The 17974-nt window shown below is 44.8% G+C and overlaps 1 protein-coding gene across 6 annotated transcripts in view; it reads left to right on the top strand.

The window, feature by feature from the left end:
- The first annotated feature begins 7986 nt into the window (after positions 1-7986).
- Positions 7987-17974, top strand: part of CEP250 (centrosomal protein 250) — a 47755-nt gene continuing 37767 nt past the window's right edge. For 2 of the 6 annotated variants that reach the window (XM_079945660.1, XM_079945655.1), the window contains exons 1-6: positions 7987-8080; positions 14209-14266; positions 15396-15691; positions 16156-16212; positions 17325-17407; positions 17633-17798. In XM_079945660.1, coding sequence (XP_079801786.1) covers positions 15506-15691; positions 16156-16212; positions 17325-17407; positions 17633-17798 — 492 coding nt within the window. In that variant the 5' untranslated portion in view covers positions 7987-8080; positions 14209-14266; positions 15396-15505. Of the gene's footprint in view, positions 8301-14208; positions 14267-14337; positions 15692-16155; positions 16213-17324; positions 17408-17632; positions 17799-17974 lie in introns of those variants that run through there. The other 4 variants (XM_079945656.1, XM_079945657.1, XM_079945658.1 and 1 more) reach the window with 4 other exon arrangements.

The raw sequence follows: 17974 nt of genomic DNA, 5'->3' as shown, positions 1-17974 counted from the left end.
ACGTGCCACAGAGCAACTAAGCCCGTGTGCCGCAACTACTGAGCCTGCATGCTGCAACTACTGAAGCCTGCGCACCTAGAGCCTGTGCTCTGCAACAAGAGAAGCCATCACAATGAGAAGCCCGCGCACCGCAGCGAAGAGTAGCCCCCTCTTGCTGCAACTAGAGAAAGCCTGCACACAGCAACGAAGACCCAATGCAGCCAAAAATAAATAAATAAAATAAATAAATTCATTAAAAAATAAGTGATTAGCCTGGTACCCAGCAAATAATAATAGCTGCTATTTATTGAGCATATACTGGAGTAAACTAGACTCTGGCCTTTGTATTGCACTGCATTTTTATCTTATTTATCTTCACAAGAACCCTATGATGAAGATACTCTCAGTACCCTGATTTTGCAGACGAAGAAACTGAAGTTCAGAAAGGTTAAATTACTTTTTAAGCCTAATTCCCTCTCTGACACATTTTATACCAAAGAATCCTAACCTAGCTTCTAGAAACACGAAAAGTGAAAGGGTGGTAGGGGGCAATTATGGTATTCTTGGCTTTTAGTCAAGGTCTTATCCAATGGGCTGGGACTTTGGGAACATGGAGGAGTCTCTGAGCAGGGCTATTATTTGAGGACCAGGGAACTCCAGAAATGGGGTGGGAGTCGGGGAAGGGGACTCTGGGCCTGCTTAGAAGGCCCTCTCCAGGGAGGAGCCCAGGGGACTGGCCTGGCTCTCACTATAAAGGTGACTAATCACTTCGGTCCCCTCTGGTAATTGCAACCAGATGCTGCCGCTGGCAGCACTTCAGTCCCAACATGTTTAATTACTGGGACGGAGAGTCCCTCGCCCACCGCCCCCCCCCCATGTCCCCCTACCTCCCCCTCTCCTGTCAGCAATATTAATGTCAAACTCGAGGTAGAAGATGGGAGTCTTGGGAAGCCACTGGCATGGAAACAACCTTTACAGTCCTTTCTACCGTGCAGAGCCTTTAACTTTTTTACATGTTTCCCTATCCATCTCACAGGCACTCCACAAAACATCCTCTTAAAGTTGGCAGGCCAGAGTATTTTTTATACCCATTTCACAGATGAGCAGTTAACTGAATCAGCACCAGCAGCAGCAGCAGCAACATCATTTTTCAGGCACTTAGCAATTTTCAAAGTGGCTTCACATTCTTTATGCTATCTGAATCTCCTAATCCTCGGAGTCAGTTCAGCATGGGTGAGAGCTGGCTAAGAGTATGGGTTCCAGGATCAAACAACTTGGTTTGTGTCCTGGCTCTGCCACTAACCAATTGGGTCACCTTGGGTATTCATTCATTTATGTACTTAATTATCCGTCAACTATACACTGGGTGTCTACCATGTGTTACATCCTGGGCCTAAGCACTGTATCTAACAGTGGACTACCAAGTCTGTGCTCACATTCTGGTGAAAAAGACAGACAAACAAGCAAACAAATGTATAATTTCAGAGAATTCTAAGTGTGTGAAGAAAAATTAAGCAGGGTCAAAGGGATGTCTATTTTAGATAGGAATGTCTCTTTGAGGGGGTGATGTTTGAGCAGAGATCTAGATGTAGTGAGGGAATGAACTGTACAAAGGTCTGGGAGAAGATCATTCCTGGTGGAGGGAACAGCAAATGCAAAGGCCCTGTGGCATGAATGTGCTTGGCATATCTGAGGAACCGGGAGAAGCTGGTGTGACTGAAACAGAGTGAGCATGGGGGAGGTGATAGATGAGGTCAGATCATGCCAGGACCACATTGAGAATGGCCTTGGAAACCAGAGAAAGGAAGTTGGATTTTATGTTTAGTGCAGTGAGAATTTTAAGCAGGAGATTTGTCTAACATAATGACTAAGAGCTGGACTACCTGCCTTTAAGTCCTGGCTCCCTAATTTACCAGCTGTGTAATCTCAGGCCAATTATTTAAACTTTCTGTGCCTCAGTTTCCTCATATACAAAGTGAGGTTAATAATAATATACCTGCCTCAAGGTTGTTACAAGTTTTTGTTGTAAGTTCTTGAAACAGTGTCTTATGCAAAGTAAGCTCTACATAAATGTTACCTATTATTGATATCTTTAAAAAAAATCACTTCTCTGAACCTGTTTCTTTACCTGTAAAATTAGAATAAAAATATCTGCTTCACAGACTGCTTATAAGAACTAAATGTATTTACATATGTAGAGCACCTTTCTTTCAGTAACTATCATATAGTAGGTACTCCATAAATTATGGTTAAAAAAAACAGTCAATTGTTAATATTGTCCTTGTTCACAAATGAGGAAATTGAGTCTCAGAGGAGTTAAGTGATTGACACAAGGCCACGCAACCAGAAATGATCACGGTAGGACTCAACCCAGACTCATGACTCTGAATCCAGTGCTCTTCCCCACAGCAAGGAAGGATTGATCTTTCCTGGCATCACCTTATATGAAAGGGATTGCCTGGGAGGAGGGCCTGCAGCCCCTGGACCTCCATCTGTGCTTTTTATAATCTGTGGGGCATGGGCCATCCCCATCCAGGGAGCCCAGAGCACCCCAGCAGGAGCAGAGCTGCCTAATCCTCCCCCACATCTCCATCATCATTCCGGTTTGTGTTGTTTTAAACGTCCCAGGAGCTGCCACTCTTCTGGGATATTCTCCACCAAGCTCTCAATGGTTCCCCCAGCTGAGCTCCTCGGGAACTGCACCTTGTCAGAGCATGTGGGCGCTCCAGTGAGGTCGGTCCATCCCACTCCCTGCAGATACTATAATCTGGAAACTGCATGTGGGTGTATGTGTGTTTTTGCCTGTTGCAGGTGTGGTGCACAAACAAAGCAACCACACATTTTCACTTTTATTCTTTACTTAAAGTATTTTTATTTTAAAACTTCTTAATATTTAAAAAATGTTTTTTAAAAATTTAAAAAGTAATGTATATTAGAAAGAAAGGTAATACAAATTCATGATGAAAAAAAGTTCAGACAGTACAAGAGAATACACAGGAAGTCCCCCTCCCACTCCAGACCCCCAGTTTTCCAGACCTTCTCAGAAACAACCATTTCTATCCGTCTCCTGGATGACTTTCTATGCAATATAAGCTTTGAAAAAAACCTTTTTATTGAAGTATGATTTCTATACTGAATATATTTAAATTACAAACTTAAATAATTTTCATTGTAAAAAAAATAGAAGTGAAACAATACCAAGGGTGTTAAATTAAAAGAAGCCACTCCCCAATCTCTCCGCCTAGAGGTAACCACTGTTAATAGTTAGGGACCTGGAAACCTTATTGTCATTCTTGAGCTCAGAAACCTCAGATTCTTGCTGGACTCCTTCCACTCCTCCCTCCATTCATCTACTTTATCTCCCACTTTGCACGTAAAAACTCTAAGAGGTAAGTATTATTATCCCCATTTGCAGCGGAGGAATTTGAGGCTCAGAGAGGGGAGGCGAGGCGGGTTGCTCAAAACACAAGGCAGAGCCAGGAGTTCAAACTCAGGTGAGTGTGTCTGCCTCCAAGCCCGACGTTCTTCCTGCCATGTTTCTCCACCTGGTTCCTGTCCAGATTCTTAGAGTTTAGTTTCTGTGTCACCTGAGGCAGCAGATAGAGTCTCAGGTTAGAATATAATTAAGGGCTCATCTTTTTTTTTAATTTTTTTTTTTTTTTTTTTTGGCCACACCTCATGGTATGCAGGATCTCAGTTCCCCCACCAGGGACCAAACCTGTGCCCCCTGTAGTGGAAGCCTGGAGTCTTAACCACTGGACCACCAGGGAAGTCTAAGGGCTCATTTTTTGAGGAAAGAGAGGACCCAGTCCTATGGGAGCTGTCCCTATACATCTTTTTCCTGCCCAAGCCCTGAATGGTGGTGAGCAAATGGCACCCACTTCAAAGAAATGTCAAGCTTGGGTGAGTGGGTATTTAGAGCTTGACTTGGTCAGTGGGAAGGGGCAAGGACTGGAAAGAGACCTGCCCACTGAGACAGGGTCAGCACCACGGGGGGGAATACCCAGCTGATGGAGGGGATTGTGTTATTATCTAATTATAAATCCAAGGAGACTCATACGATACAACCAAGTGGCAGAATCAGCCAGAGGAACGCCCAGAGGAAATCCCCGGCAATCCCCAAACATCCATGCTTTTGCACATCACTGTTCCATGAACACTGCTTGGAATGCCCTTCCTGTCTTTGTCTGCTCAGCAGATTAATCCTTCATAATTAGGTTATATTGTCACCACCTCTATGAAGCCAGCCACTCCCTCTTTACAGAATTTACCACCCTGTAAATGTGTGAAATATACATTACTCACCTGCCTCTACTTAAGTCTGTGGACTGAGGGTCTAGGCAGGGTCCATGTGTTATTGTTCTTTGGGTCTCTCCCAGTGTCTAGCACAGGATTTGACACATAGTAGGTTCTTAATCAATATTTGTTTAATGATAAATAAATGGACTCTGATGGAAAGCAGCGAGTGGTTCACAATCTATTACAAGATGCTATATTCTTTTGGTGCCTCGAGCTCTGCTTCTGGCAGTTAGCTTGCAGTGAGAAAGAGGGGAATGATTGAGGGTTATTTTTTTTTCCTCAATTTTTCCCGTCATCCTCAGCTCACCTTGGTCACTCGGAGTGCTGACATGGAGAGGAAGATGGAGAAAGGGGTGGGAAAAGTCTTCTCTGAATTCGTGTCGTAGCTGGCTTTGTGTTTTCTGGGTTTGGCAGATGCTTTTAGCTGTTTCTGTCCATCAACAAAACATCATGGAGGGCTTTTATGGGCTCTTCAGGGATTCCCTGCTGGAGCCCTCTCCTGCACTCCTCTTAGCAAAGGCATCTCTATTGCCAATGGTCATTTGTCTTCTCACTTCTGGAGGCCCTTTACCCCTCTAGGAGGCCCTACCAAACAGGACACAGGATAGGCCTATGCAGCTCTCCTTCTTTTACTTAGTCCCCATCCAGCCTACAGAAAACATTCCCTGACAAATTCTGGGAGAGCAGGACAACCCCAACACAGCAGCACTCTCCTGGGTCTGCCACCAAATCAGTTAGCAGGCTTGTCTCTTGTTGATAGATTTCCTGGGCAGGAGGTAGATCCGGTCATTATGCTCCCCAACTGCAATGGGGTTGGATGTGGTACCTCCAACCCTCCTGGAACGCCCCTCTTCCGATCACTTGGCTCAAGCAGTTACATCTTCCCTGAGAAGGGTGGGGACTCACAGCCAGAAATATCTCCACACAAATTTTCTATCCTCCATTCTCTTGACACCATAAAGGATTTAAGAACGTTAAAACAGATTTTAAGCTATTAGAAAAAAATATATATAGAGAGATATATATATGGGTTTTTAGCCCATCACTTTGAAATTTCACATATGTAAGTTTAAAAAGAAAGAAAGTCAGTCAGTCCAGGCAGCCTCTTGGTATGGGGCAAGGGGAATATCCATAAATAATGAGCAAGCCTGGGGTGCGGGATCCACTTTACAGTCCTGAAAAAGGGTTGAGATAAAAAGCATGTTCCCAGAGATGGAATTTAGGGCATAAAGAAAGAGCTCCAGTTCACTTGGAGGGGACTAGGGTTGGTTTTCTTTCAACTGATTCGTTGTCTCTCCCTCCAATCCAGCCTCCTTTGAGGCCTTCTCCCCACTCTAGTTCATCAGACAGGTTTGAACATGGCCAGACTCTAACTGTGGCTGGATTAAGTCTTTCCCTACAGGGCTCTTGGGTCCCAAGCAATTCAAGTGCTGTACATGAACACCTTTTTTTTTTTTTGTCCCAAACATTCCTGGCACTTCATAGGATGTCTGAAGGCTGATGTACTCTCAAAGCCTACAGAATCTCTAGGGGGGAATGCTACCCACTCTCACACATCAGCTAACTCCACTTTCTTCTCTGGCCCAGACAAAATACCCAGTTGTACTACTTTATTATGTTTTAATACAATTTCCAACTTGCTGTTAATACATTGTATTATTATCCAATACTAGCACATAACAAATATTCCATAAATGTTTGTTGGATGAATGAGTAAATCAATAAGGGAATGAATGAATGAATTCCCTTTTACAAAAATCAAAGATTACTGTTTGTTTCAATCCTCTTTGCTTATTCTTCATGGTCTTACAGTGTATTATGTAGTTTGTTGATGGATTTTATGTCATTAACCTTTGTAACACTGAGGCTGGCTCCATTCATTCATTTCATGGATGCTTATTTAGCACCTACCCAGTGTCAGGCTCTGTGTTAAATGCTAAGAATAAGTCAGAGATAGCCTCCTATTCTCATGAAGCTTACATTTTCAAGGGGGAGAAAGATAATAGGTAAACCAAAATAAGTAAAAAGTACTATGAGGGCTTCCCTGGTGGCGCAGTGGTTGAGAGTCCGCCTGCCGATGCAGGAGACACAGGTTCGTGCCCCGGTCCGGGAAGATCCCACATGCCGCGGAGCAGATGGGCCCGTGAGCCATGGCCTCTGAGCCTGCGCGTCCGGAGCCTGTGCTCTGCAACGGGAGAGGCCACAACAGTGAGAGGCCTGCGTACCGCAAAAAAAAAAAAAAAAAGTACTATGAAAAGAGTACTGCAATAGAAAATGATAGGGTATTACTTTACATAACATGATCAGGGAAGACCTAGCTGAGGAAGTACCATTTAAGTTGAGACGTGAAGGAGGGGAAGTTGTCAGGTAATCCAAGAGTTTGGGGTAAACTGGTTTAGGAGATGGCAAAGTATGCCATCTCCCTGAGGTTGCAAATGCCCTGAGGTTGGTGTAACATTCCAAATACTGTAGTGAACATTCTTGCACACAACCTGTTGGGAGAATATTTCCCTGGTGTAGACTCCCACACAACTGAGTCTTTGCATCCTTTTGTCTGTCCAATGTCTGGGATGTTTCTTCTTCCCTCTCAGCATAGTTTGCCTTTAAGAATCACTGTCCTCCCCCCACCCCTCACTTACTTTCTCTTTTTCTCAGTAACTATTAAGAACTTGTTTTGTTCTTATAGGAGAAAAATACAAAGATACTCTTATCAAAGTGTTCTTTTCTCAGGTTTCCTTTGGCTGTGAATTGCCTGTTTCACTCCTGCTATCCATTCATACATCCATCTATTCACTCAGCACTTACTTAGCTCCTATTTTGTACTAAGCCTTGTGCTGGGTGCTAGAGATACACAATCTTATACAGTGTTTCTCAAAATATGTTCCCAACGCATCGGGAATCACCCAAGGTATTTGCTTGAATGCAGAGTCCCGGGCTCCACGCCTGGTTTACAGACTCTTTAGTGGGGGAATCCGAGAGTCTGCACTTTAAGAAGTGCTCCAGTTTTGCTTTTTTTAAAATCCCAACTAAAACTTTAGACCCACTGAGTGGAGAAGAGAGGCAGGTGAATGAAAGTGCATTGATAATTTATGCACAAAACGCTATGGAAAAAACGCCTCTAAAGTCCTCTAGAGAAAATCAGGTTCACGCATAAAATTGGACAAACTGCGGTTCTCCGGACGGATGCAGGACATTCAGGCAAAGAAAACACCCTGTTCAAAGCCATGTCTGTTCAAATGACACTGAATAACTATGCTGTGAGTGTTGTGTTGCCTGAAGCCGTTTGGGGCTTCGGGGGTCTGAAGATGAAGCTGTATCCCAACCAAGCGCCCTTGTTGATTGTACTCGGGTTTGTAGGTGGAACAGTGCGCAGGCGCACCTAGAACCAGGTGACCACACACATGCGCAATGTGTAATCCCGAAGCCAAAAGAGGTATGATTGAGAGCAAGTTTTTTTCTGTTACTAAAACTTCCCTTACTCGAATCCAGCAAGCCTGTCTGTCCCCATTTCTGGCGAGGGAATCTTAATATCTCTTAATATTATCCCGTTTTTTCTTCTGGGCCACACTTTTAAGTCGGCTGCCAGTACTCAACATGGCGGAGGCCCCTAGGTGGCGCAGTCCGTCCTTAGGCGTGCTGCACGGAGGGGCGGGGGCCCTCCGAAAGGGCGGGAGTTTGAGGGGCGGGGCCTGAGCCCCAGCCCCTTGGTGGGCACCCGCCCCCGGCCGGGCCTTAGCTGCTACTTCAGGCGCTGCGGCGCTGAGGAGCACCCGAGGAATCTGCGGGAGCCGAGCGTGGTGAGGTGGGGCCTCAAGGGCAGGCGGGAGGTGCCCGGGTTAACGGTCTGAGGCCCAGAGGCTGGCCCTCTTAGAGCGCCTTAGGGAATTCCGTTCGGGCAGCGGCCGAGGCCCAGAGAGGGGCTGGGACCTGTCCTAGGCGGGTGTGTCCGCGTGCTGCTGCCGCCAACACTCTGCGCTCCAAGTCCGCGTAAAAAGGGATCTTCCCGAGCCCGGGGTTGTCCGGTAAGGCGCTGCGCTCTCCTAAGCGTCTCGCTCCTGGCTCCCAGAATTTTGCGGCTCCCTCTGCCTTTGGGGCTTTGCATGTGATCTGTACGAAAGTCCAGTCCTACTCGCCACCCTACTCTGGAACGCTCATTCTTCGGGACCCACCTTAAATAGCACTTCCTCGGAAACCTTTTCCAACCGCTTTCTGAAGGCGCAGTTAGCTCGCTGCTGGGTTTTTGCACTCATTGCACCGAGTTACTTTTCCTGCATCTCTTTTACAGCCGTGCACTTGTTGGGGCGTTATGCCTTGCCTTTTTCATCTGTATCCCAGGGTCTAGCACGTGATGATCATAATAATAGCTAATATTTATTGAACAGCCACAAAGGTGCTACGAAATGCATTACCTGTAAAGGCCCATTTAATCCTCAGAGCGATTCCATAAGGTGGGTTCTATATCTTCACATTTTATGCGTGAAGAAGCTAAGGCACTCTTAGATCAATTTGCGTAGAGTCCCACAACTAATAAGTGAGTGGAGCCGGGATACGAATTCTAGGCTGTCCATCCCCAGAGCATGTAATAATTCCTGGATTGCCTTTGGGTTTGGTAAATGTCTGTTGAATTGGTGTTTACATTAGCTCCATGAGTTATGGAGGCCAAGATTGTGATGCACATGAGAAGGCTTAGAAAGGAGAATTGATGTTCCCAAATGTACGGAGTGAGTTCATGAGGAACTAGAACCTGGTGCTAGCCCTTGTTCCTTCAGTCACACTCTACCTTTCTTTGGTCCTTGTCCATCAGAGAGCCGAAGACTTAGACCTCATCATTTCACACCCTTTAGAAAGTGTCCCTCCCAGAGCTGTGATTTCATATTTCATGATTTAGGGGGCAGCATTTTGTAATGGAAGGGTGTAGAGTTTCGAAGCAGATTGGGGTTCAGTATTTGCTCTGCCGCGGACCAGTTATACCCCTTCCGTGTTTTGAGCCTTAGTTTTCTTGTCCATAAAATGAAGGCAATAATTTCTTCTCAAAGTGTTTTTTATGAAGATTGCAAATAATTGTGAGAGAGTAAAGTGCTGTACAAACTACGTGATCTGTTTCTTTTGGGGTTTTTTGTTTGTTTTTACCTTTTAGAAGATTATAGAACTGTCAGCATTTTGTAAGACCTTTGATATGGATCATGTTGCCTAATGTTCTTATATCCATTCATTTAGTCAAATATCTAATGAGTACCTGTTATATACCAGGCACTGTTTTAGGAGCTGAGAATACAGCAGTCAACAAAACAATATTCTTGCACTTGGGAAATGTACATTGGGTTAGATATAGTACACATAATACTCAGATAGGGACAGATGAAGCATGGTAAAGTAAGTAGAAAAATACCAGGGACTTCTCTGGCAGCCCTGTAGTTAAGACTCCCCACTTCCACTGCAGGGGGCATGGGTTCAATGCCTGGTTGGGGAACTAAGAGCTCCTGCGTGCCGCATGGTGCGGCCAAAAAAAAAAAAGAAAGAAAGAAAAGAAAAATACCAGTTTGTGTGGAGGGGTGGTGGTATTTTATATTGGGTGGTTAAGGAACAACTTACTGAGAAGGGGACATTTGAACAGAGAGGGTGGCAAGGGAGCCAATCATGAGGATAACTAGAAGAAGAGGCCCTGGATGAGTGTGTGGCTTGGTGTGTGCCAAGCATGTACAGCAAGGAGGGCTGTGTGGCTGGAGAGATGTGAGCAAAGGGGAGAGGAGTAAGAAATGGAATTAAAACAATTGGAGGCTGGGATCAAATAATGAGGACCAGGTAAGCCAATACAATGATTGTGGTTTCTACTCTTGATTAGCCACTGGAGGGTTCTGAGTGACCGAATCTGTCACTGTTTTAATATTTATTTATTTATTTATTGCTTTATTTACTTATTTATGCCATACCATGTGGGATGTGGGATCTTAGTTCCCCAACCAGGGATGGAACCCATGCCCCCTACAGTGGAAGCTCGGAGTCTTAACCAATGGACGACCCAGGAAGTCCCTGTCACTGTTTTAAAAGGATCACTCTGACTATTCTGCTGAGAAAAAGCAAATTTTGAAAGCAAGGGTAGAAGCATTGCTACCACCTAGGAAGCTTTTGCAGTTATCCAGGTGTATTAGTTATCTACTGCTATGCAAGAAATTACCCCAAAACTTAGCAGTTTGAAACAGCAGTCATTTATTATCTCATATAGTTGTGGGTCTGAAATCTGGGAGCAGCTCAGCTGGCTGTTTCTGGCTTAGGATCTCTCAGGAGATTGCAGTCAAACTGATGTCTGGTCTGCTCCCAAGATGTGGTTCCTTACCACTGGGCCTCTTCACAGAGCTGCCTGGGTGTCCTCAGGACACAGCCGAGAGAGTGGGGAGAGAGCAAGAGCTAGAGAGAGGGGAGGCCTTTTATGACCTTGTCTTGGAAGTCATTTCTACTTTATTCAGCTTCATTAACTTTATTCCAGATCATGCTCAAGGGGAGAGAGTTTAGGCTCCACCTCTTGAAGGGAGGAGTATCAAAGAATTTGTGGGCATACCTTAAAGCCAAGAGTGGCTTTGCTTAGGATGATGATGGGGGTGGGTCAGAAGCAATAGGAACTGGTAGAGCCAACAGGATTTGCTGATGGATTGGTTATAGGCTGTGGGAGAATGGAGTCGGTATAACTGTAAGGCCTTTGGGCTTGAGCAACCAGAAGGATGGAATTAGCATGTACTGAAATGTGGAAGATTGGAGGAACAGGAGTTCACTTTTGGATGAGTTAACTTTGAGATGCCTGTTAGACATCTATATGGAGAAGTTAAATAAATGTTTGGATTTAGTATAGGAGTGTGATGTGCCAGATGGGCTGGAGATGTAACACTGGGAGTCATGGGTGTATAGGTACAGTTTTAAGCCATGAAACTGGATGAGATTATCTAGAAAATGAGTGTAGGTGGAGAAGAGGTCTGAAGCCTGAGCCCTGGGGCCTCCAACCTTGAGATGGTGGGGAGGAGCCAGCAGAGGAGACTAAAGGGAGAGAGGCCTTAGAGGTAGGAGGAGGATGGAGAGAGAGGCCCACATATGAGATTTATATAAGGAGCTGTGTGCTAATTTCTTTTTTTCTGGAATAAGAAACAAATTGTCTCTCCAGACATATATATATATATATATATAGATATATAGATATATATATATATATAGTTTCTTTTCTCAGGAAATAAAATGTCTGTGCCCTCACGTGTTTTTTCTTTTTTGCTTTAAGTGACAAATTCTGTTTAATAATACCAGTTCTCCTCTTAGTCCTTGCAACATTTACACCTCTACTTCAAGTTTAGGTGGTGTTGCTGCTATTTTAAATTTATTTAAATACTCCTTTTGGAAGAATTTGGATGAGATGAGACAAAATATATAATTTATGTCACTCTTGTCTCACTCTTCACCCTAGGTTCAGAGGTCACTGCCCTTCCCAGTCTGGTTCCTAGCAAAAGTAGGAAGTCAGTCTTCCTCATTTCTGTATCACTGTGGCCAGTTACCTGATGCTAAGCTGGAATTCATGAGTGTTTACAGGATAAATTAACGTATAAAAGAAGTGAATCTTTTTCCTTTTCCTGTGGTAATGATAACATCTATTCAGTGGTTTACAGTTTACGGAGCACACTGACATCCATTATTCTCATTGAATGCAATTCAGTCTGTTACCATTTGCCAGCTACTGACCTTTTCCTTTCCTGAGGGCCATTGAAACCTACCTTTCTTTTGGAGCTATGCTAGTTTATTTATTCTCTGGCTGATCTGACAGTGTGTTAATGAAAGGTGCTGAACTGTGTCTTGAGGAAGCTCAGAACTGAATCTCAATTTCAGAAAAATTCCTGGTGTAATTTTTCTCTGTTCCCTCCATCTTTTTAGTCCTGTTTTTTTTTTTTTTTGGCGGGGGGGGGGGTGCGTTAATCATAAAACAATTCAAGTCATTTTTTAAATAAACTTTATTTTTTAGAACAATTTTAGATTTACAAAACTTGCATAGTACAGCAAGCTCCTATATACCCTGCACCCAGTTTCCCCTGTTAGTAACATCTTACATTAGTATGGTACCTTTGCTACAATTTCGCATCATTTTTGAAGTAAATGGGGCATACCAATAAAATACGAACAAAATGAAGTTACTTCATCTCTGTAAGCCTCAGTTTCCTTATCTGTAAAATGAGAGGGTTGGACTAAATTTTTAAATAGCTCTAAAATTTTTAAATTATCTGCTAAAGTAAAATAATCATATAATTCTAATATAATTCCATTTTTTTACTGAGGTGTTACTATCATTTTCTAAAATAATGTATACACATTAACAACAGCCTTATTCTAAAAGAGGATTTAGAGAATTCCCTGCCAGTCCAGTGGTTAGGACTCTTGAGCTTCCACTGCAGGGGGCGCAGATCAAACTAAGATGTTGCAAGCCGCGAGGCGTGGCCACACATAAATAAATAAATAAATAAAAAGAATAAAAGAGGATTTAATAGGAGAATTCCAGGAACTATGAGAGGGCTGCTTATATATTAGGTTTGTATAATATATATAAATATATGATTATAAATATATATAATATTATTATATTAGGTTGAATTACATGAAATTATCATTTTGTTAGGTTAAAAAAAGGGCAGATATCGGCAATTTCATGGGGTTTAACCGAATGCTTTTGGGGGTAGGGATTCAAAGGAGTGTTAGGGAGCCTTTGGGGCCTCTGAGACTCTGCAAAAGCCTGGTCTATCCCTCACAGTGTTCGGGGAGAAAAGGCTCTTCAAGTCCCTTGAAGCATCTCAGAGCTACTCTTGTTGTTAGTCGTGTTGTCGGTAAGAGCTACTTCCCAGCAGGTTTGTGCCTCCAACCAGAAGAGAGAGATTGAGCCAGCATTTCACAGCTGTGGTGGAAGGGAAGGGCAGAAAGGGAGGACACTGGAAGTACTAACCCAGTTGATCAGCTAGGAAGAGGCATCCTGGAGTGTTGGTGCCACTATGCCTTTACTGGTGCCACTGTACTCTTCCTACTTTATGCCCTTTCCTTACTGTCTAGTACAAGCTCAGCAAACCCGGGTATCTGCAGTTGCCCAGGAGGTGATTAGTAAGCTGAGTTTTCCTCTGTAACTCTGTTATAAGAAAAACAATAGCACAAGTGCAATGACATGACAACTAAAATCTGCTATCGGTGTGAGGGAGAAGCTAGGCCAGGGCAGGGGCCTGAGACTAAGGTGAACTGGAGAGCATATGTCTTATCTAAAGGGGGCAGACACTGTTTCACTGCAGCCTGTTGTCGCCTTGTGGGAATGTGGGTCAGGGGTCACTAGATATGCTGATTACCCAAACGAGCCAGAAATACGAATTTTTATATGTATTTTGCCAATGGTAAATGTTGGCACCTAACTTAAGTTCTTAAAAACCATCGTATAGGCCACACAATGATTGAAAAGAACCCGTAGGCTACATTTGTAACCTCTGGCCAAGGGTTTAGATCTGCCAGGATTGAGGCCCACATGCATTTCTTCATTATGCATTGTTGACAAGCTACTAATGACCAAAATGAATTAGCTCCTGCCTTTGAGGAACTCACAAATTAGTGGAGAAGATAGACAAATAGTAATGATAAGATGTAACATAGACGTTCTCTCTATACATTAAATATAAATTTATATATATTGTATATATGGCTATAAAACTGATAAATTATTCCTGGATACATCTGGAAGGACCTGATAGGAAGTGGCATTTGAGCCAGGATGTAGAAGATTAACAGTTTGGTGCATTAAAGGGACATGGGGCCCCTGAAACTCCCACTGTCTGTGCAAATGTTACATTGGAATTTGCTGTATATGCCATTTTCTTCAGATTATGAGACTGATGCTGCCAAGAAGGCAGCTCTAATGGACCATTTTCTTGATAGGTAGCTGGAAATACAGATACTCCTCAAACCTGCTGATGGGTGTCTCAGGGCTGATAAGGTGAGAGAACTCTACCCCGCTCCTCTGCCCCCAGGTTATCGTGTGTTTTAGAGGCCTAAGAAACTCAGAGGTCATGGAGCTGGGCACCCTCATTTTTGGATGAGGAGCCTAAGGAAGTGGCGTGCTCGAGGTCCTAGAGCCCATTAGAGACAGAACTTGGACTAGCACCCCAAACTCTTGCTCATCTTGCCTCCCTGTCTCCTGGGTGTCTCTGAAGTCACGGGTTAGGCTGGCCTCCCTCACCTGCCCCCATTGCCCTGTGCTGGCCCATCTCCTGGCAGATGAGGAGGGTTTGCCATCCTGCTGAAGCTGGCTCCTTCTTCCCTCTGTTTTTTGGTTCCCCTGCCTGAAATGCCTGCTACTCTCTGTCAGAGAGTCAGATTGCTTGTATTCAAATCCCTAGTCAACCAAATGCCAACTGTATGAACTAGGACAAATTGTTTAACCTTTCTGATTTCTCAGCTAAGGCTTAGCCTTTGTAAGCCTCAGTTTCCTCATCCATGTGTAAAGTTAAAATAGTACCAATGCTGAAGTATGATAGGAAAGCATTGGAAGGTTTCAAGATTCTTGTGATGCCAAAATGACATGGTATGTGTAAAGCACTTCAAGTGACTGACCCATAGAAACACTTAACAGGTATTAATTAAGATGATGATGATTCACACTGTTCACAGCCCCACAGCTTGGGTTAAATGTCCTTCTTTTGTCTTCCCATACTATCCTGTGATGTCTCTGTTATTACTGCACAGACCACATTGTATTGTAATTGTGTCCATCTCCCCTGCTAGCCTAAAATCACCTTTAGTGATTCATTCAGCAGATGTTTATTAGGCACTGTGCCAGGCACTAGGGATGCAATGGTAAACTAGGAGCTCTTGGTCGAGTGCAGAGTTACAAAAGTCATGCCAGGAAACACTAGTCCTGTGAGCTTGCGTCATGGTCCAATAAATTTGGGAAATGATGCTCATCACGTCCCCCCCCCCCTTTAGAGATTAGGTCCATCTTAGTATTTGAAAAGCTTTGAGGAGTACTGTACTTTGTCCATCCCAATTTTACAGAACTTAATGAGTATTTGCTGAATAAATTTGAGTCATCTAGGGAGTTCTTTCAACTCCACTGTGTGCTTTAGTCCCCAGCTCAAGAGGAGGTCCAAGGGACACAGCAATGATTAGAGAGCCTGCTGGGAGCGAACAGCCTCTGGCTGCATAGGGACCTGTGGACTTACTGTCTGGTGCCCCCATGGAGACAGGGGGCCCTGGGTTGAACAATATGAAGCCCCGGTCACTGCAGCTGGTGCTGGAGGAGCAAGTGCTGGCGCTACAGCAGCAGATGGCAGAGAACCAAGCAGCTTCCTGGCGGAAGCTGAAGAGCTCCCAGGAGGCTCAGCAAAGGCAAGCAACCCTCGTGAGGAAGCTGCAGGCCAAGGTGAGGCAGCTGCCCTTTCAGGAAGGGGAAGGAGGAGAACACTTGGGGCTGGGGACTGAAGCGGGATGAGGTTTGCAGAAGATGGAGCCACGTGGTGGGAATGTCCTAAACAGCTCTCCTTTGATGTCTACAACTTCTCCACCAGCCATCTATGATGTCCCTTTCAAAGGTCACCTTCATGAGGGGTCAGTTAGTTGTCTAGGTTTGCTTTCCTAGTCTAGAGCTAGGACCTGATCCTAGGTTTTCCGGTTCCAAAGCCCATGAACTTCCTTCTCCAATACAAGAGCTGTAGAGAACATATGATTAAATGACCAAATGGAAACTGTAAGATGTTATGGCCTCATTTCACTGTCATCACCCAGTCCCTCATTCACAGCGCATTTGCCCACGACCCTTGGGGACCTTTGCTTTGGGCTGTTGGTACCAGCCGTGCCCATTGCCGTGTCCTGCTCTGTTTGCCCCAGGTGTTGCAGTACCGGAGTTGGTGCCAAGAGCTGGAGAAGCGGCTGGAAGCCACTGGGGTGAGTGAGGCTCTTCTGTGCTCCTCCTGAGCCCTCAAGGAGTATAGTTAGGCCTCATTTGCCGACTGAGGGAGGCTGGGGTGTGATAAGGCGGTGTTTGGAAGAAGCCTCTCTTTCGTCAGCCCCTGAGAGCTTTCATCAGATACCTTCACAGGACCTAGCTATTCCTGCCCCATCAGACTCCAACCCCAGGCTCTCTAAGGACAAAATGAGCTTTAGGACACTTAGTATTACCAGATTGGAAGGGGTGTGGAATCCGAGAGAAGAGATGCATTTTTCCTCCAGGAGGTGTCAGTGTTTATCTGTCTTGGAGAGATGTGTGCCTTTGCAGGCCTGAAAAAACCGTATTTGTGACAGAGAGATTTCTTTGTGCTGTGGGCTGGGTAGAACTGGCTTTCAAAAACCTATCTGCCTTTCTTCCAGCTCCCTCTCAGCATCTTCTCACATTACCCTCGGAAGAGTTCTCTCAGAGGAAGGAAAGGACGAGACTTAACTATGTACCGTTCTATGTAGGCCAGGCACCCTTAGGCATTGTCATAGAATTACGTCACTTAACCTGCAAAGCAACTTTTCAGGGGAATGATATCACCTTCATTTTGGAGCTGAAGACTTTGTGGCTTAGAGAAGTTATAACTTCCCAAGGTCCAAAAATTAGTGTAGTAGAAGCCAAGACCATTAGTGAAAGAAGCTGTATTTTATGCTTCTTAGGTCAAAAGTTCTTTTCACTACCAAATGCCATCTTTCACGAGAAGTCACTGGTTTACGTTTGGAGAGAGGGATGCAGTGGGTTTACTTGAGGAATGCAGTGATTGAGAAAAGAGACATATTGCTAACAAAGGGGAGAAAGAATAAAAAAAAAAAAGCTGGGGAATTCCCTGGCAGTCCAGTGGTTAGGACTCTGTGCTTTCACTGCTTGGGGGTGGTGGTGGGGTTATCCCTGGTTGGGGGCGCTAAGATCCCACAAGCTGCTCGGTGTGGCCAAAAATAAAAATAAAATAAACGGATGAACTTTAAAAACAATAAGCAGGCTGCAGTAGAAGGGGGCATCAGGGAATTGGTCTGCGGGATGTTCTTGTTGGAGGTAAATGAAAGCTTGCTTTTGTCTGGCTAAGGGACCGGTCCCTCAGAGGTGGGAAAGTGTGGAGGAGCCAAACCTGGAACAGCTGCTAACCCGATTGGAGGAGGAGCAACAGAGGTGATGGGCCCCAACTTTCTGGCCTGGGTGGTTGGCAGGCGGGTAGAGAAGGTTGATGGAAAACCTCTGTCTCGAGGGCTAACATGGATTAGAATCAAGGACTTCAGCCTTAGCCCTCCAGTTCCTGGCAGTGGAAAGTTCCAGTGGTTGTCATCTTACTCCAAGAGGTCCAAGGGTTGGCTCAGACCTTTGTTTAGTACTTGCTCCTACCCCTCCCCAGTGCAGGTGTGAGAGTCTAGCGGAGGTGAACACCCAGCTTCGGCTGCACATGGAAAAAGCTGACGTGGTGAATAAAGCGCTTCGGGAAGATGTGGAAAAATTGACAGTAGACTGGAGCCGGGCCCGGGATGAGCTAATGAGGAAGGAGAGCCAGTGGCAGATGGAGCAGGAGGTAAGAGAAACAGTGGGCGGGAATGGTGAGAGGAGGACTTGCAGTCTGGGCGCTGCCTGGTCAGTGCTGGAAGGGGTTAACTTCAGGACCTGGATGGAAACTGAGCTGTTTGTTAAAGTCTCTGGCCGTCCTTACTGCTCATGCTGGCAGCTCTGCCCTGCTTGGGCTGTCACCTT

The sequence above is a fragment of the Stenella coeruleoalba genome (genome assembly GCF_951394435.1).
Source record: "Stenella coeruleoalba genome assembly, chromosome: 15".
NCBI lineage: Eukaryota > Metazoa > Chordata > Mammalia > Artiodactyla > Delphinidae > Stenella > Stenella coeruleoalba.
Note: the sequence above shows the minus strand (reverse complement) of the source record. Positions and strands in the feature narration are given on the sequence as shown.